This window comes from Rhincodon typus, chromosome 12 (genome assembly GCF_021869965.1).
Source record: "Rhincodon typus isolate 14 chromosome 12, sRhiTyp1.1, whole genome shotgun sequence".
NCBI classification, from domain to species: domain Eukaryota; kingdom Metazoa; phylum Chordata; class Chondrichthyes; order Orectolobiformes; family Rhincodontidae; genus Rhincodon; species Rhincodon typus.
In genome coordinates this window covers 51310800-51330998 of record NC_063343.1, presented here as the reverse complement: position 1 = coordinate 51330998, position 20199 = coordinate 51310800, and the positions used below count along the sequence as shown (strand labels likewise).

General features: G+C 40.6%; 1 protein-coding gene across 1 annotated transcript in view; it reads right to left on the bottom strand.

The window, feature by feature from the left end:
• Positions 1-1803: 1803 nt before the first annotated feature.
• LOC109933097 (cyclin-I-like) overlaps positions 1804-20199 on the bottom strand; it is a 34368-nt gene continuing 15972 nt past the window's right edge. Inside the window, exons 3-7 of the mRNA XM_020532084.2 lie at positions 19386-19520; positions 15111-15185; positions 11798-11938; positions 10583-10813; positions 1804-7527 (exon numbers count right to left, since the gene is read on the bottom strand). Of these exons, the coding sequence (XP_020387673.2) occupies positions 7159-7527; positions 10583-10813; positions 11798-11938; positions 15111-15185; positions 19386-19520 (951 nt within the window). The 3' untranslated portion in view covers positions 1804-7158. The remainder of the gene's footprint in view (positions 7528-10582; positions 10814-11797; positions 11939-15110; positions 15186-19385; positions 19521-20199) is intronic.

The window sequence follows — 20199 nt, the reverse complement described above, 5'->3', positions numbered from 1 at the left end:
TCCCATTCAACCACCTCTTTTGATGTCAGTTGTGTAAGAATTTTGGCTGTCTTTGCACAGGACTTGTGGAAATTTTCTGGAACCTTTTCCCTTTTTTACTTGTAACATTCCTATTTTTCTCTGAGCACTTCCCTGTGGATTGCTAACAACCCTGCAAGCCATGTACCGATGGTGTTGGTTCACAATCTATAATTTTGCTGTTGCTTTGAACTTCTGCCAGTTGGTTGTTGATGTGTAAGTGGGAAAAATTGAGGTCTTGATTTTAGCAACATCGAAATTAGGAACAGGAGTAGGCCATTCAGCCCTTCAAGCCTGCTCCATCATTCAATATAATCATGGCTGATCCTCTGTCTCAACTGCCACATTCCTGCTTTCTCTCCACAGCCCATATTGCTGTTAATATCTTAAAAAAAAATCAATCTGCTTCTCAAATATATTCAATGACCCAGCTTCTACAGCTTTGAGATACAGAATTCCACAAGTTGACCACCCTCTGAGTGAAGAAATGTTACATCTCAGTCCTAAATGGCCTACCCCATTTCCGAAGACTAATCCCTGGTTGTAGATTCACAACCAGGAGAAACATCCTCCCTGCATCTAGTCTGTCTAGCCCTGTTAGAATTTTCCATTTTTCCAATTAGATCCCCTCTTATTCTTCTAAACTCTGGTGAATACAAATGCAGTTGAGCCAATATTTCCTCATAGGACAGTCCTGTCAACCCCCGGTGCACTTCCTCTATGGAAAATCTATCCTTGCTTAGATAGCGAGACCAAAACTACACACAATACTCATGTGGTCTTACTAAGATTGTGTATAACTGCAGGAAGACAAAAAAAAACTCCAGCAGATTAGCTAATTATGAATTCCCTTTTGTAAACTCATGTCAACTTTATCTAGTGCCATTAGTGCTTCCCAAGTGTGATCATGTCTTTTATAAATATTCTAACATTTTGCCTACTACTGATGTTAGGATAACTTGTCCGTAATTTTGTTGTCTCTCCCTCCTTTTTTTTGTAAATAAAAAAGATAGTGGGGTATATTTACAACTTTTTAATCCGTAGAAACTGCTCCAGAGTCTATTGAATTTTGGAAGATGACCACCAATACATCAAATATTTCCTTCATATTGTTACCTTAGATGTAATCATTTGATTTCTCCAAGAAACTGTTCCTTTTAGTCAGGGGTTTGACAGTGCTATGTGACTACTAGTGGGTGCAATTGTAGCTTAGCAGTCTTTTGAGATAATTAGACCTCTCCAATTTGTTTATACAGTCAAGCTCCACTTGATTCTTGACTTTAAGTTTTCCTACAGTACTCCTCAGCTGCATGAGCTCATGGTTTGGCATTTGCTGCTTTGCTCAAAGAAACCGTGCATGTCTTCATGGCTTGCAGTTGAGACCCACTTGTAAACTTCAGCTGACTTTAATGCAAATTAATAGTGTTTGAACAGTCAATTTGCCTTGATCCAATTTGGGCTTCATGTTCCCTTTCCCAGGATAGCTATTTACCATCTATTTGCAGTTGTTGAACTGACATTTGGTGGACTCTGAGGTTTAAAGTTGTTCTTGCACTGTACGAAGACTCGGAACTATATCACTATTCTTTCACTACTGCTAGCTCAAAACCTTGGAACTCCCTTCCTAGCAGCACAGTCTACACCCCATGGGCTGTGATGCTCAAGGCAGAGGCCCATCATTTTCTCCAGGGTAACAGAGATCAGCATTAAATGCTGTCTTTGCCCTTGACACCCAAATCCTATGAATTTTTTAAAAATCCAAAATAAACATGCCAGAAACAGATGTTGCTCAAAATATTGAAATTTTATTTTCTTGCTTTTGATCAGCCTCCTCATACTTGTACAAATTAAACAGAAAAGTTCCACAGGGACAGTCCTAGGCTCAGCATGAGACAGGGTGGCTTCCAGTATCTTGCTCAGTATCAACTGCACGGTATTTACATAACTTTGAAAATACATATGAATAGCAAATGGAATATTCCATCAACTAACACAGAGTGTTGAGTCTCGTACCTCTAATGGTACTAGTGCAGAGTATTTTTTCCAAGAGTACAAAATATTATTCTGCTTAAATAGCACCAATAATAATCACAGTATTTAAGCATGCTAAGCTTATATTTTTGAATAATCTTTCTCCCACCACAATTAAAAAATATTTATCCAATTAAATGCCAGCTAAATATAATGAGATTTTGCTTCACAATTCAGACAGGTTTCACAATCAAACCCTCAGAGCAACCCATACCAGGATTGTCCTTCTGAAAATATAGTTAGGTTACAATGAACTTGATGTAACGTTGTCTGTGGTAGGAATTTTTATTAGCTGCCTTTAAAACAAGTAAGTTACTCTTCTTCCCCACATTCTGAATATTGCACGCACTCCCTGCCCCACACATACCTCTCCATCACTAATCAAGCAACTAAATGCATACCTACAACAGATTTTTAGAAACAATTTAGCTGCTTGGGTTGCATCAGCCTCTCAAATGTTAGATGATACACTGGGCAAATTAATTTCTTGCAGTCTGTAGAGAATGCGTTTCCCTAACTATGCAGTAATTACACTGTGAAAGATTGTCATCTGGCAAATGCTGTAACATGTCAGATTTACAGTAACTAAAGGCCTCCAAAAGCATTTCAGCAGTTTTAGTAAGCTTATAATTCTTAGATTTTAGTAAAAATTAAATAGCTGATCTCTCATGTTACTCTGCGCAACAAATTGGGCCCAAGTTTAGACTTTAGGTGAGTCACTGGACCAGGGCACATTATTCAGTTGCTATGCTGAAGCCATATATTTTTCCACATCTATTTTTGTCCCAGCTTTTATTTGTACCCAAATACAAAAATACATAATTTCAGAAATTCAGTTTCTATTGGAGCATGGATTGAGAATCTTAAAGATTGTGTTTACCCAGCCCTTAGAGACATCCCTTTATGGCTATGCATATAGGAATGCCTAATGAGAAAATGGGAGGTATATGAAGATGCAAGTTTTGTAATATTTTGTATAAATGTTACTACCTTGCTATATATGGTGTAACTGCTCAACTGTTACAGGAATCGGGCAAATACATTTCATAAAAGTAATATCATAAATACTGCAGATTCTTTCAGACTGGTCACTAAACAGAAGTAGCAATTTTGTCTTTTTAATAAGAGCATCCAACTCATTTAATAAGTTGTGAACACTTTTTCAGAATTCCATGATAATTTAAAATGTAGGAGAAAATCAATTGCAAATGGTACAAATTGCAGAAGTTTTCAAAGTCCTTTCTTTAACAGATGACTTTAGGAGAAGTCCAGTGAATGGAAATCATAGTCAAATCTAAATTTCATGATGTTCCGGACTATTGATGCAATTGGATTAAATAGTGACCGTATGTCTTTCTCCCATACTGTCATTACCTTTAGCTATTTCTCACTACAACTGAAATAAGGTAACACTGTACTCTCTCTCCAAAACAAAAAGTTCACGTCACAAATTAGATTTTGCACTTCATGTCACTACATAAACTTTTATATAAAAATCATATTTAGTACATTTTAACCACAGAATCTAGCAGATTTAGACTTGAAATTTTCCAAGTAACTACCAAGTGTTTCTGGGAACCCCCCATAAGATGTGCAAACATTGACCTATGAATTATTTGCTACATTGTAATCCACTATGTACTTTTACAGATACGATGTGTATATCAGAGAGACCATTTAAAAAGTACCTGCACAAATGTGATGTGCACATCAAGTAAATGGAATTGTTTCTGGTGTTATTGCTGTTAAAATAGCTAGGAAGAAAAAAAAAACCTAGGGTCTTGGCAGGTCAATAATACGCAAACCTGTATAGCTGTATTCCATTGTTCTAGCTAAGAGGAAGTAATTATCAAGTTGTGCGGCACTCTGGTCAGACCACACCTGGAGTACAATGTCTAGTTCGGGCCACTGAGACAGCAGGGGAGCTAGTTAAAAACTGTTAGCACAATCAAACTCAGGGCTAGTCTGAGTGCCAGGGGATTCGGCTTGAGAGGAAATTTGAAGAAACATAGGATTTTCAGCTTTGGAAGTTGGTTTACAGTTGCATAATTTTTCCAAAAGTTAATGGAGTGATTAGAGCAAAAAGAAATAGCTTTAAGGCACAGAGACAAATTTAGGCCATAGGTCAAAAGTTCAAAAAACCTGTGATTGATGAATGTAATGAGGCTCTTAACAGGATAGAAGAATGAAAAAGCTATCATGCAGACATTTAAGGATCAGTTGGATGTTGCAACATGGTGTTTTATAAGTATTTCTATGTATGAGCACACATTGGTCAGTGCCCATTTTCCCACACATGCACGTACACACTCCCTTTCTCTCCTTCTACACCCCCGCCTACCACCACCCCCGCTCCAAACACACACACATGTCTACTTTTGAAATAAAACCAGTCTGACTCCAAACCAAAACACAAACAGATTCTAAACAAGGCCTCACACTTAACATGCATTGTCTGACCTAAAATGTCACCACTTCTTTACATGTACATTTAATCAATTAAAACCTTCTGACTGATTAAAGATTTAATAGCATCTTAGGTTTGTTTAGTACATCCTCATCAGTGGTGTGACTTTGATGTTTTGCTTATAAATTTTGTGTCTGATACTACCTCTCTCACTAACACCTGAAGGAAGAGGTAAGGCTCCGAAAGCTTGTGTTTTCAAATAAATCTGTTGGACTATAACCTGGTGTCATGTGATTTCTGACCTTGTCCAACCCAGTCCAACACCGGCACCTCCATATCACATTTTCCTGTGACCTTAAGATGATGCTGCCAAAAGGAAAAAAATATGCTTTAATGCGTAAAAAAAAAAGAAGCATTTTCTCTGCACAGTGGCCAGCAGTTTCCACTAGGTGGTGTCATTTCTTCCATTGCAATTCACCTACAATGGACCAAAAAGTACAAAAGATCAAAGAATTCTGAATGTGAGTTACATTAAGTGAAAGGTCAGTTTCCAAGATCTTTGCACTAATTTAAAAACCTTTGAGCTCCAAGCCAGTTCCACCCACTAAACTTACTAATTGTGAAGATCAAGTTAATCACAATTCAGCATTTCCACGAATGCCACTCATTTATAGATGTTTGAAACTCTTCAAATAATTCTTTATTAGGGCAAGGACAAAGATTTTTAAATCTTTCAAATTTACTGCTGAATGAATACAATTGCACTAGGTTGTTACATCAATGAGTATCTTATCGTGCAAATGTCTTTAAAAGCATTAGGTTCTAAAAGGTTGACCAATTGTGCTAGTTCACTGCAGAATTTAGGCTCATATTAAATCGTTTTGAGCAGAACCTGGAGTTCAAAAAACTCAAAACTCGTGCAATTTATGCCTGAATCACTTCATCCAAAATTTATTTACTCATGGGATGTGGGCATCACTAGCTAGACACATTTATTGCCCAGTCCTAGCTACCCTTGAACTGAGTGGCTTGCCAGGCCATTTCAGAGGGCAGTTGAGATTCAACCCCACTGTTGTGGCTCTGGAGTCACATGTAGGCCAGACCAGGTGAGGATGGCAGATTTCCTTCCCCCAGGGACATTGTTGGAAAAGCCTATTGGCTCACTAATCAGCAAATGGTTTCATAGTCATCAGCAGATTCTTAATTCAAATTTTTTTTTTATTAAATTGAATTCAGTTCCACCCAAGTCACCAGAACATTGGCTGGGTTTCTGGATTAAAAGCCTAGCAATAATACCACTAGGCCATTGCCTCCCCTAGGAATTTGGAAACTCTTAATTGCAATATTAAAGTACATGCATTAGTTATCTGTGAAATGCAGAAACAATTTGGTCTATCATGGCAGGAGGCAAATAACACACTCATGGACTTTAAGTACTGTGGCAACAATAAAACCCACATGCCTCCTCCACCCTGGGGTATACCAATTAATGTAAAGTTCTTGTGAAAAGGACAAACACTGTGGGAGGAAAATGATAAAAGCTGCTATTCAAGAAATTCTGAAAGGCAAATGGGGAGAATAAGGCAAGGACAGGACAGGCTTCCTGAGAAAGAAAATCAGATAGAAGCTGACACTCTCTGCAAGTCCTCCCTGCAGACATAAAATGGCATAGGTGACCCAAACTGGTCTTGCCCCTTGCTGGGAAGATTCCCACTCTTAGGACTGTTAGTCTGAATGGCTGGCAACTCCCTCATTCCTGACTGCACCAGAGCTTGCTAGTGGGCACTGGCACTAATGCAGAAAGTACCCAAGAAGGTACATCCCAGGATTTTAGGGCAGAGGGGGATCCTAGAACCTAGAAAAGTTTGGGGAGGAACACATGAACAGCTGAGTTCTGTTAGGTAAAGGGGCAAGGAAGGAAGTGGAGAATGGCCCTAATGCACATAGGAAATGCCCCTAATTGAGGCTTCCCATCTTTCCTTTCCACTTCAACCAAAGGTAGGCTGAAACAGCCTGCCCACTCCTAGCCGACTGCTCATGCCAACCATATTTTAGTGTGGACGGGCACACTATTCAGGTCACTAGGCTTGCTAATAAATTGTTTACTTAAAGATGCTAATTTCAGAACTCTCACACCTTATGATCGTGAGCTCAGGGTGAGCCAGTAAGTGTGGGCTAGCCACCTAACCTATTTTAGACTCCCCTCTGAAAACACTACCGGAAAGGGCAAGTAAAATCCAGCCTAATAATTTAACACCAATCACCATGTAGGCTTGAACACAGTGGTCATGTCTTTGAAAGAAGCATGTACTAATAGTTGGCTGTATCCCTCCAATAAGCTTTTAAGCACCAGTCATTGCATGTGAAAGAGGTCAGGGTAAGAAATACAAACTTGACTGAGTGAGTTTGGAAAGAAGAAACGATGCAATTACAATATTTTCATACTGGAGGAAGGTGATATTTTGTTATTGTGGACCAGTGGTAACGTGAAAAGATGTTTTTACCAAATTTGAAATGCAATACTCCCTATTTAACATAGCTTCTTGACTAGGGTATTCAATTTACCCTTGCATTTAAACCTGAAACTACTGATCTAGATTTAAATAGGATCTTAATTGTGTTTAACTTGGTCACATATCTAGTTCTAATGCAACTTTTGCTTTTTTCATTTTAATTTGTTTAACTCCTCCTACTTGGAATTCTTACACATCCTTGATGGGTTGTAGTGGTGGGCAAGGAGAAAGGTTTTCTGCTAACTGTCGTGCAGCTGGACCCGAGTCAATACCTTTGCCATTGATTTCCACTGCAACTTGCTCACTTGTTTTCACTGGAGCCACTCTGTTGTGGATTGTGGCTGCCTGACCTGACCACAGCTCTTCTCTAGTGGATGATCGAGAGTGTGGGTCATATTCCCGAGAACGAGTGCAAAGCATCCTTCCCCTTTGATGCCTCACAAGGTCTGAATTCACAGGATCAAATACGTAAACGATATTGGAAGCAGAGACTGCTGTTTGAGACAATACATGTTTTGCCAAAATATTTTTACAGTAGACAAAGTCCATGCTGTGAATCTGAAAGAATAAGAAGAGTAAAGAAACTTAAATCAGTTTTATGCTTTGAAAAGTGAGCTACTTCTTGTGCCATAATTATTCTATTTTAGCTGAAGATTATCAATTTGTGCCTTTCATAGTTAAGAAAAAAGTATACATTGGTCATGCAATCTCACTGTTCATTATTTCAACTGTTTTAAAGGCTTATCAATATTTATTATTTAAAAAAGGGTTAAAAAACCAGCTAGATCTCCAGCTTAGCACAGGGTTAGGGTTGGTAACTGGGCTTAGTGACAGAAGAGGAGCAGGAAAGCTGACGTTTCGGGTCTGGTCCCTTCTTCAGAAAAAGGGTTTGAAGAAGGGTCCAGACCCAAAATGTCAGCTTTCCTGCTCCTCTGATGCTGCTTGGCCTGCGGCGTTCATCCAGCTCTACACCTTGTTATCTCAGATTCTCCAGCAGTGGCAGCTCCTACTATCTCTTAGTGACAGAAGGCCGTTTTTAATGATGCGAAGACTCAATTTGAGCTGCTACAAAGGTCTTTAAGATTATGCCCTTGGAACTCGTGGGGTTTGAATGAACACTGGAAGTGATTTAAAACTGCATGTTTGAGATACAATGCTAGAGCAGAATTGGAAAGACAAAATGGGAAAACATGCACCTCAATTCTTTTGGATGTCAAATTCAGGTCAAAAGGATTTTATCAATGAGGATGTCTGCAGGCAGCTTTTAATTTCCATTGTATTACAGAAGAAGGGGTGTTTAAACGGTTGACATTAATACAATTTTTCCCATCAGTATGTACAGCATTATCAGCACCATTGTGAAAGCAAAATGTTTGTTTGTCAATCAGAATTATATAGAGCCATCAACCTAATGGTGCGTTAAGAAGGTGTAGAGCTGGATGAACACAGCAGGCCAAGCAGCATCAGAGGAGCAGGAAGGCTGACGTTTCAGGCCTAGACCCTTCTTCAGAAATGGGTGAGGGGAAGGGGGTTCTGAAATAAATAGGGAGAGAGGGGGAGGCGGATAGAAGATGGATAGAGGAGAAGATAGGTGGAGAGGGGACAGACAGGTCGAAGAGGCGGGGATGGAGCCAGTAAAGGTGAGTGTAGGTGGGGAGTTAGGGAGGAGATAGGTCAGTCCAGGGAGGACGGACAGGTCAAGGGGGCGGGATGAGGTTAGTAGGTAGGAGATGGGGGTGGGGCTTGAGGTGGGAGGAGGGGATAGGTGGGAGGAAGGACAGGTTAGGGAGGCGGGGACAAGCTGGGCTGGTTTTGGGATGCGGTAGGGGGAGGGGAGATTTTGAAGCTTGTGAAGTCCACATTGATACCATTGGGCTGCAGGGTTCCCAAGTGGAATATGAGGTGGTGTTCCTGCAACCTTCGGGTGGCATCGTTGTGACACTGCAGGAGGCCCAGGATGGACATGTCGTCTGAGGAATGGGAGGGGGAGTTGAAATGGTTCGCGACTGGGAGGTGCAGTTGTTTAGTGCGAACCGAGCATAGGTGTTTTGCAAAGCGGTCCCCAAGCCTCTGCTTGGTTTCCCCGATGTAGAGGAGGCCACAACGGGAACAGCGGATACAGTATACCACATTAGCAGATGTGCAGGTGAACATCTGCTTGATGTGGAAAGTCTTCTTGGGGCCTGGGATGGGGGTGAGGGGGGAGGTGTAGGGGCAGGTGTAGCACTTCCTGCGGTTGCAGGGAAAAGTGCCAGGTGTGGTGGGGCTCGAGGGGAGTGTGGAGCGGACAAGGGAGTCACGGAGAGAGTGGTCCCTCAGAAAAGGGTCGGGAGGGAAAAGTGTCTTTGGTGGTGGGGTCGGATTGCAGATGGCAGAAGTGTTGGAGGATGATGCATTGGATCCGGAGGTTGGTGGGGTGGTACGTGAGGACGAGGGGGATTCTGTTTTGGTTGTTATTGCACGGAGTGGGTGTGAAGGATGAGTTGGGAAATGCGGGAGACACGGTCGAGGGCGTTCTCGACCACCGAGGTGGGGTGCGGGGGGGGGGGGCGGGGGGGAGTTGCAGTCCTTGAAGAACAAGGACATCTGAGATGTACGGGAGTGGAATGCCTCATCCTGGGAGCAGATGCGGCGGAGGCGAAGGAATTGGGAATAGGGGATGGCATTTTTGCAGGAAGGTGGGTGGGAGGAGGTGTATTCTAGGTAGCTGTGGGAGTCGTTGGGCTTGAAATGGATATCGGTTTCCAGGTGGTTGCCAGAGATGGAAACAGAGAGGTCCAGGAAGGAGAGAGAGGTATCAGAGATGGTCCCGGTGAACTTAAGATTGGGGTGGAAGATGTTGGTGAGTGAATGAACTGTTCGAGCTCCTCGTGGGAGCATGAGGCGGCGCCGATACAGTCATCAATGTAATGGAGGAAGAGGTGGGGTTTAGGGCCAGTGTAGCTACGGAAGAGGAATTGTTCCACGTAACCTACAAAGAGGCAGGCATAGCTTGGGCCCATGTGGGTACCCATGGCCACCCCCTTTGTCTGTAGAAAGTGGGAGGAATTGAAAGAGAAGTTGTTGAGTGTGAGGACGAGTTCGGCTAAGCGGACGAGGGTGTCAGTGGAGGGGGACTGGTCGGGCCTGCAGGACAGGAAGAAGCGGAGGGCCTTTAGGCCATCTGCATGGGGAATGCAGGTGTAGAGGGACCGGACATCCATGGTAAAGATGAGGTGTTGGGGACCAGGGAATTGGAAGTTTTGGAGGAGGTGGAGGGCGTGGGTGCTCCACAGATGTAGGTAGGGAGTTCCTGGACCAAGGGGGAGAAAATGGAGTCAAGATAGGTGGAGATAAGGTCGTTTGTTTACTTGCTCATGTGAAGCAGGAGTTAACCTTTGCGAGCAGTAGGCCCTCAGTAATTCATTCTCTTTAGCAGCTAAATACTGATGATCTAGTCAAATGTATCCTGCATATTTGTATGAAAAACCAATAAAACGTTTAGTCACTAATCAGATTAAAATGGCTCAGGGCTTATGCAAATAATGTAGAAAAGGCTGGATTTGCCTGAATTTCTCCTAAATATTTGCTTTTTGTAAATATGCAGACCACTAATGTTGAGACTTGCTCCCACCTGTGCTTTTTTTAGCAGATCAGTTGTCACAATGAACCAATCAGGAATTAATCTTTCTACTTCCAAGCTGATGATCGCTAAGGCAAGCGTGGAACCTCTGAACTGTAGTAACTGGTGGCAAGCCATGCAGTGCTGTAACTGCCTGGTCAAGAGTGCGGCGTGGAGAGAGGGCTTCATCTGAGGCCATTGGTCGAGGAGATGGGGCCGGCTGGACATCACCATGGCGTGGAACTGGACAATGGAAATAATGTTTAGGTTAGCCACTGGATGGAAACCAACAGGCCAAACCATGACCTTCCCCTGCCGTCTGCAACACCAATCTAACCAGCTTGCTCCCAGATTACTCTGCTATGTGTCTAAGGACATGACTGCTGCCATGGTGTCAAAATAACTTGTTGATATCTGGGAATTAAAGGTATGCTGGAACCTCCAATATCCACCAAAGCAAAAGGAGATACCCCAATGAATAATGGGAGGTGAAGATTAATTAAGAGACCTCAAATTTTGGTTGGGTGTGAATGGTATAGCAATAACCTAGATATGGAGTTGAATACAAGTACACTAACAGAAGCAAAACAAAACTTATGTAGTGTTGCTTGTGAAGAATAGGAGATGAAAGTAATGAAAGAAACTGCAATGAAGCAATATTTCAGGCGAAATTTTGTTCTGCAAAGGTTTTGGCAGATACATTATTGCAGATAAAGGGATGTGGATAATGGAGGTTCCACTCTAACTGATTCTATCTAATGATTAAAAATGATCTGATGAATTTTCCAAAACACACTACATTCGAAATGGATAGAATTGGCTTAGGCTTGTGAATAAAATGAAAGACATTCCAATTTTTCCATTTTGTTCACAACGTGACTTGGTTTTGGGGTCTGTTCTCACTATTTGACATCGCCCAGTGCATGTGCAGAAGCAGTAATGCCCTGCCTCCCTCTACAGTGCCTCTTCAGTGTTAAAAACAGCAGCATGAACTGCAGCATTGAAATCAATTGATGACTCTCTATTGTTGACAGTGAATTATAACCATTCTTATTGCTAATGGCTTGTTAGAAAACAATATCCATGTAGATAATGCTTTGCAGGTGTAGGTGTCAACAATGCAAAAAAAAAGGTTTTTATAAAAAGCCACGCTAGTGAGCTAATCTCAATATCTACCAGTTTAAACGTGCTACTTCACAATCTGGAACTTGACCTTTGAATGCTTACTATGTTCACGAAGTCTGCAGGTGTGGCAGTGTAAAGGTCCCATTGCAGCTTATCCAGTATGATCTTTTCCATCCTTAGAATCTCACTAGCAGAACAGCCACTACCACTCATCACTGCGAGGTCCTTTACCAAAAGTGTGACCTGTGAAATAATTTAAAAATCATTGTGCTATGTCTGCACAGAATGTCATTTTTGTAGGTTTTCTTAGGTTCAGTAAATCATTTCAAAAGTGCAATGGTTGTGTGATTCTTGTTTTTAATTCAATATTATTGTTCAAAATGGAGGGGATAGCATTGCTTTATATGGAAGAAAGGCTCAGTGTGGCACTGTGTTCTGCTGGAGTGGCAACATGCCAAGCTATTACTTGATCAATGGCATATTTGTATGAAACTGCTTATGGGAAGATTGATGTGCTATCATTTTATTTCATCTTAATCTACACTCCCCACTTGTCCTCTGGTGACTGTCCAGTGACTGTCAGAACACCACCCTAATGGTTTCTAGTCGGAAATTCCATCCAGATGCTAGCCAATCGGTAGCAAATTGCATTTACTCACTAATTCCCTGTTCACCGATTGTCAGAAGCTGAAATGACATTCAGATTTGCTCCTCATTACATCCTATTGTCCACATTTGAACTGAGTTAAACCGCACAGTTGTAGTGAAGGTGACTGCCATGGATATCCAGCCTATATATGACTGAATGTGACACTGAATAATCCCAGTCCAACTAAAATCATGGATGATTGGGGTAAACACTCCGGTACATGGAGCTATATCTGACGTAAAAGGAAAACAGTTATAGCTATTAGAAATCAATCAACTCAGCATATTGCTGCATAAGTAGATCAGGGCAGCGCCCTCAGTTAAACCACCTTCCATTATTTTATCAATGATCTCCCCTCAGTCATAAGGTCTGTAGTGTTCACTAATGATTACAATTCCATTCACAAATAGTCAGATAAAGTGAAGCAATCTATGCTGACATGCAGCAAAACCTGGGCAACATCCAAAGCTCAGATTGATAATTATCAAAGTAATGCACTAATACCAGATAATCACAATAACCATCCCTCATCATTTCCAACAGATGCCTTAGCCAGCTCTCCCTAATGTTCAGTCGCATAACCATTGTCAAATACAACTGTTGTTAGCATCTAGTTCACCATGGAGCAGAAACTCAATTGGATCAGCCAAATGACTCACCACCTGCCTCAAAATTCTTTCCACCATCTAAAAGGCACAAATTGGGAGCATTAAGGAATACTATCACCTTGCCTGGATATCTGCAGTTGCACCAGCAGTCAAGAAGCTGAAGGAACTCCACACTGGCCACTCCACTACATTACTGACATTCACTGCCTCCATCACTGGAGTATCAAGGGTGCTTATCTTACAGGATGTACTGCAATAACTTGTCAAGGTTTCTTCCAAAACAGCTCTCAAACCACCCAAAAAGAACAGCAGCAAGAGCATGGGAACATCATCTGCACTCTTCCCTCCTACATCTGCAGCCTTTGTGCTCAAATTGTCAGACTTTGAGGCTAGATTAGAGAAAGCCAGTGTAGGATTTTTATTTCTGTATTTGAATTTTGAAACACCCATCCTATAAAACAGCAACACCACATCTGAAATCAGTATGGGCTGCACATGATTCAAATTACATTTATGCAACTCGAAATGTGTTGGATTAATCCAAGGAAAGGGGAAGTAACATTAATGTAATCAACTGCAGCACACTTTCTGCCACACCTATGTGGATTGATTTTAATCGCTTATTACTGGTATGCCAAAGTGGGGTATAATATAGTCCTACTAAAACACAATAATAATTGGGCAGTTGTTTTAGGAGGCACACAGGCTAATTTACTATCACTCTGATAGTCATGCACACATTAATACAATGTCACAACATTAGAGAATGGAAAACAATTGATAAAATGTTCTTAAATATTTAATGCCTGAGGAATCTTTCATGTAGAATCAATTATTATCTACAAGTAAAATAACGCTATATTATAAAATGCTATAATTTGCAAAGATGTTACACAGGTTGGAGAACAGAACAAATAAAAACAATATACTAATGAGTATCATACAAGGTAACAAGACTGTAATAGAGTATGAACAAGAATGCTATTCCCACTAATACAGAACAATGCTATGCTGTATATAGTGCACTGTAAGGGATCCCAGTGGCCCTATTACTCTATAAATGCTCAGGATCATCTGATTAGGAGGCTGGTCAGCCTATCTAGCCTGTGCCAATTCCAATTTGTTAGACTCTTTCTTCTTATTCTTGGAACATGTTCCTATTCAAGTAGATACCCAATTCCTTTTGGAGGTCAGGAGATACTATGTTGGTTGATACCAAGCCAGGCAAACCAACCATTTGTTGGTCTTGGTAACTGAGTTGGTTTTAGCAAAGGTAACCTATTAGTTGGCCTCAGTGGCCTTGGGTCCAGGGGCAAATTTACCAGAGTTCCCATTCCTAACCCCTATTCAATGTGTCTTGCTATGACATATCATTTGAGCAAGGAAAGAGTTGAGTACAGTTGAATAGCACACTAACCCTTATCACTTGGTCTCACATGGATACTAAAAAGTCACAAATTACTGGAGCAAAGGTAATGTATCCGGGTGCAATTTACAAGCTGTACCGTCACTGCTGACAACGTAAATAGGTGAAAACGCAAGTATGCGTGGAACATTTCTCTGTCCACAGCATTAGCCAAGATATCAACCCATTTAAAATAACTATATGCTCAAATAACCGAAAAAGAAATTTCCATATATAATCAACCAGTCATTCTGGTCTCCTTTGTTCAAGAGAACAAGGGAGAGAACGGAATGTAAACATATTTGGAAATTCATTCATGGCATGTTGGCATTGCTGGCTGGACCAGCACTTATTCCCTTCAAAAGGTGGTGGCAAGCTGACTTTCTGAACCGCTGCAGTCCCCAACAATGCTTTCAGGAGGGAGTTCCAAAAATTCTCACCCAGAGACACTGAACGAACAGTGTCAGGATGATGAGTGGCTAGGAGGGGAATTTGCAAGTGATGGTGATCCCATGCATCTGCTGCCCTTCCATATGGTAGTGGTCACAGGTTTGGAAGGCACTAAGGAGTTCTGGTGAATTTCTGCAGTGCATTTTGTCGATGGAACACACTGTTGCTACTGAGCGTTGATAGCGGGGTTATTTATGAAAGTATTATATTCAAAGCTGGTATGAATTAGTGCATAACAAACAGTTCAAAAGTTGTTTTGCTTATTAAACCTGTATAAGCAATAAGAACACAGGAAAAACAAACCTCATCTTCCTCACTGATTTTGGCTGCAACGAACAAGCTGGAAATGGCAATGCAACGTAGATACTTTGGTTGTGCCTGAACAAAGTATACAAAAGAGTGAGCTGATATGCATAAATGCAATTCCCTTCCAATTCAATGCAATTGTTTACTAATGAATGTGACACAAATGTGAGAATTTTTTTGATGAGCAGAATGTAATTGATGGTAGAGATTAATTATAAATTCCAATCTAGTTTGTTAACATTAAAGTATGTTCACCAGCAAATAACGTAATGTTCTAGTGTAGAGTTTGATATTAAATTTCAAAGTTGTTCTATTGCCAATTTTGTCTCATGGATTTCAGACTCATTCTTCATTAGGCTGTGCAGCCTGAAATGTGTTCCTTTGGGAGACTTGGCAGATTGGGAAAATGCTCTTTACCCTCCAAAACACAAGTTTATATACAGTCATAACTAATTAGGCAAATATTTACACCCTTCACTGTTTTTTTAAAATAAAAAAAAATTGAATTTTTATTGTACCCTGCCAAGCTTCTGGAAGCTCTTAACCACTTAGTACGAAATTAATTATCAATGAGATGCAAAATGCAAATGAGGAAATTCCTCATGGAACCTGGACCCAGGGCATGAGTGTAAAAATTCACTCAGGGAAGGTGAAAGGATAACTGGTTCAGAGCTTAAAATAAGAGAGCAAGAAATAAGAGCAGGGGTAGCCACACGGCTATTCAAGCTTGCTCTATAATTCAATAAGAGCACGCTGATATTTCACCTAAAAATGGACTTGCCCACCTGTTTCCAAATGTCCTGTGATCTCGTTCGCACTCAAGAAGCCATTAACCTCTACCTTAAGCTCAATGGACTGAATATCCAGAGTCTTCTGGGATAGGGAATTCCCAACATTTAAAACAATTCTGGTATAATGGAATTCCTCATTGGAGGCTAAGGTTGAAACACATTGTTGGAACAGAACTAGGGAAACTTTACTCTTTGTTACATCTGACCTGCGTTATAATTTTTGCGAATTTCACTTTGAAAGATTGTGAACACGAGAGTTGCTTTTATTTTTAAAAGAAGAGGTAAAATGAAAAGGACAGTGGGACTGGTTCCTTTTAACTAAGGCATTTCTTGGAAACCGTAAAGTTCCAGAAAATTGCTGAAACTCACAATGGTGGCGGGGTTTGGGGGTGGTCTACTGACTGTTTAAATTGGCTGGATTTTATGGCTGTTCTTTGAAAAAACCCTGGGTTTTCAGTTGGGAAAGCTTGCTGAAAGAAAAGTAACTATCAGCTCATGTCTCCTGTTAGTGTGAAACCTGACTGCCCTTTTGGAGAGCAACTGGAAGACTTCACGATGTGCTGCATTCTGAGCAAGTTATCTCTGCCGAGACCACAGAGACATTTGCCTCTGTTTCATGACACCCATCGACGTCTGCTGGAGTATCAGACTGACAGCCATCTGAACATTTCAAACTTTATCCTTCTTGCCTTCAAGAACTAAAACTTATTTACCAAAGAAAAGTCCCCCTACCCAGCCCCCAACAAAGTGAATCTCTGCAGAGACAGAAAACTCTCTTCTCCATCATAAACTTTACCCAGTGTGTTTGTGTGTGTGTACCTTGAATTTTTTTTTGGGGGTGTGGGTGAGTTATTAGAGGGATAAACATTCTGTTTCCATGTTATAAACCAATTATGTTAACAAGTTTTGCATCTCCACTGAATAAGTTTTGTTGAATAAAATATCCAAAATTTTGCATTTAGAAGAAACCTAGTTGATGGATCATTGTCTTTATGTTAGACTTAAAATAAAATGTAAAATGACCATATCACCAAGGAGAACAACTTTATTGTGACCTGTGGAATAGTGTAACTAGAGAAAGACAGTGCCCTCCTCCCATCTGGGTCATAACACCAGTTTGATAGATTTCAGATCTACAAGGCAGCCAAGTGCATTAAGAAAAAAGGTAGCATTAAAACACAGCTAGGATCTTCTTAAACAATGCAGCAAACTCAAGGGGCCAAATAGACTACTCCAGCTTTCATCCCTTGAGCTCCTGTGCCTTGGAAGCGACTGATGCTAACACGTGGTGCTCAAAGTGCAATAATGTTCTGTATCACAGTGAGATCCTTCACCTTACAATCACGATAAAATTTGTCACCAAATTAATCTGAAGTTTAACTCCTACTCCAATATTCCCAATAATGCTGTTCTAAACCAAGTCATGAAGTAACTATCTATTCCCTTCAAAATGCTGACATTCATGCATTATCTTTCCTTACACAATCACATGACAGTTGTACAAATATTGGAAACTGGCTGGAAGCCATTTTTATTTTAGTCTAAAATGGGGAATAGCCATTCTGCCACCCATTAACTTTCAGATTGGGTGCTTAATTGGCAAATTAACATCAATATAGAGAAGTGTGAAGTAATACTTTCTGGTAAGAGCAAGTGCCTTAAAGCTGTTAAGGAGCAGAGAATGTGGGGGCACAGACATACAAATCTCCAAGTAATTCAGGTTAAACAAGGCCATGCAAAACACGAGAAAAAAAAAACACTGGGGTTCATTTTGACATTGATAGAATTGAAAAATGGAACAGCTTTACTAAAAACTTTGTCTAAACTCTCTAACCAAGATTAGAACACACTTGGGAAGTACTGAAAAAAATTTCTGATCTCCAGATTATTGAAAAGGATTTAGAGACACTGGAGAAGGAGCAAAAGAAAAATAAACTGTCACAATGATACCGGAACTGAATGGATGTTCTCATTAGGAAACAGAGCAGGGTGGGAAGCTTTTATTGTATAGATGTAGAGATGAAATTACCACTTGCGGGTAGGACAAGAACTTGGGCCATAAATATAAAATCTCAAGTAATAAATTTAATAGAGAATTCCAGAGAATGCCCACTACAGATAAATGGTTAAAATGTCAAGTTTGTAACTGAGGCAAATGGCACATTTGTATTTCCAAAGAAGTTGGACAAACACACGAGAGAAAGAAATAGAAAATCATATTCTCAAGGGTAGATGACGAACGAGTTGGAGGGTCATGCGGAACATAAACACGGTCATGTGCATGTTCGGCCAAAAAGCCTGTTTCTGTGCTGCAAATACCATGGGCAGAGTTTAATACCCACTCCAGTAGCAGGCTCGGAGGCAGGTGCGCGAGTAGGTTTTTAGTCGAGCAGCAGAGTGACTCGTGGGGCCCCACCATCTTCCTACCTTTACCCGCCTCAGTCTAGGCTGCAAAAGGCTTCCCCACCACTAACTGAGGCTCTTAAGTGAGTAATTAATGCCCACGCAAGGTTGCATTCCACTGTTGCTGGTATTCAGCCCACAATTGCCAGCAGCTCTTAGAGAAGGGTGGTGTTGGGAAATGCAGGGTTTTCACCTCCTGGGGGCTTTCTCGTAGAGGCCCCAATGGTGGAATCTCCAGCTATCCAAATTAAATTCTGTCCTGTGCAACTTCAAAAGGTCTCACCCAATTTTAATTCCCACTCCATTAAATCTCATTGTATTCTGTTCTGTACGCTGTTTCCCAGATTTATGAGCTAAAAATTTTGTCTCTGATCATTTAGTGTACCATTTCTATTACTAAAGCCATTGATCATTAAAACCTTTAGACAGTTCCAAATCAATAACTGTCACTGAGAAAAATAAACTCAAAAACAGAGATTGCTGGTGAAATTCAGCAGGTCTGGTAGCATCTGTGGAGACAGATCTGTGCCAGACCTGCTGAGTTTCTCCAGTAATTTAAGTTTTTCTGTGTTGCAGATCTCCAGCATGTGCAGTTCTTTGTTTCATTTTACTGGAAAAAAAAACAGTCCTGGTACAAATGTTGTGTTCTCATCTTAAAATATCCTGTTTCTTCCTTCATCACACACAATTCCTCAAAGAGGAAGTCATTTCCTGCCTGGGGTTTGTAAATGCTACTCTCATGTTCAGAAATTAAGAAAGGTGTTAAAGCAATGAAAGTGGGGGGGGACAGGGAATTGGTTGACAACTTTTTTTCCCTACTTTTGTAACTTCATATCCTTTGAAGTAATGATCTCCAAAAAGCAAATGGACAGAAAACTAAATTAACAATCTTATAATACATTTCCGCAAAAGTACTTCCCACTCTTAGCCCTACAACAGCTTCCTCCAAGTTTTAGCCTTTCACTATCATCAGCTGAGTAGCCACTTTCATACCATGAAGGTTTGACGTAATATCAAGAAAGAAAGCAAACTGCAAAACTAAATACATATATATAACGATTAGGCAAATAAATCTTACCTTGACAGATGCCAAGAGTCGGTCAAGAATACTAACGGCAAGAAAAAATGTCTCAGGGTAATAACCAAACTTTGAGCACAAGTCCCTGAGCCACAGAACTACATTTTCACGTTGCAATGGAGTGATAGTTGCGCCCTGTTGAAAGAAATGGATAATTATCGAATTGGAACCGCACCCAGACACCAAACCATGGGTTCAGAGTTCTTAACTGAGTAATTTCTTCCTTTTGTCAGAGAAAACATCAACTCTTCCTGTGTTTCTTTAAATATAGTTCTATGAATGACAAAGTATCTCATTAAAGGTCATTTATTGAATATGAGACTTGCTGTTCTCAGTAGGCTTTGGCAAAGCTAGTTCTGTATCCAAGGATCATGTGCACATCTAAAGCTGCTAAGGAGAAAAAACAAGCAATGTACAAGAGGACTTGGCTGAGTATATATCTGGAACCAGGATTTCATTCATTCTGATCTACATGGAAGCCTGCCAGCATGTAAAACAGCCAAAATTTCAGGAGACTTCTGCCAGATACAAAGCCTCCTTTCCAGAGTTGATTCTAGCTCATGGGAGCCAAGTTGCTTTGGACTTGACCTTCTCATGACAAGCTTTTACATAACTATCATTCAGAAATTGGAATGATAAAAGAAGTTATATAAAATTAACTTTCCTATGAGTTCTTGCTTTTAGAAGGTTTTCATTTTCTATTATAATAAAAGTGGATTTCAGTTACTATCTAATCTTATGCCTGCCATCATTGGACGATTGCTTGGAAACAATCAAGTAATTGACGTTTTGAGGTTTTAGAGCAATAAACGTC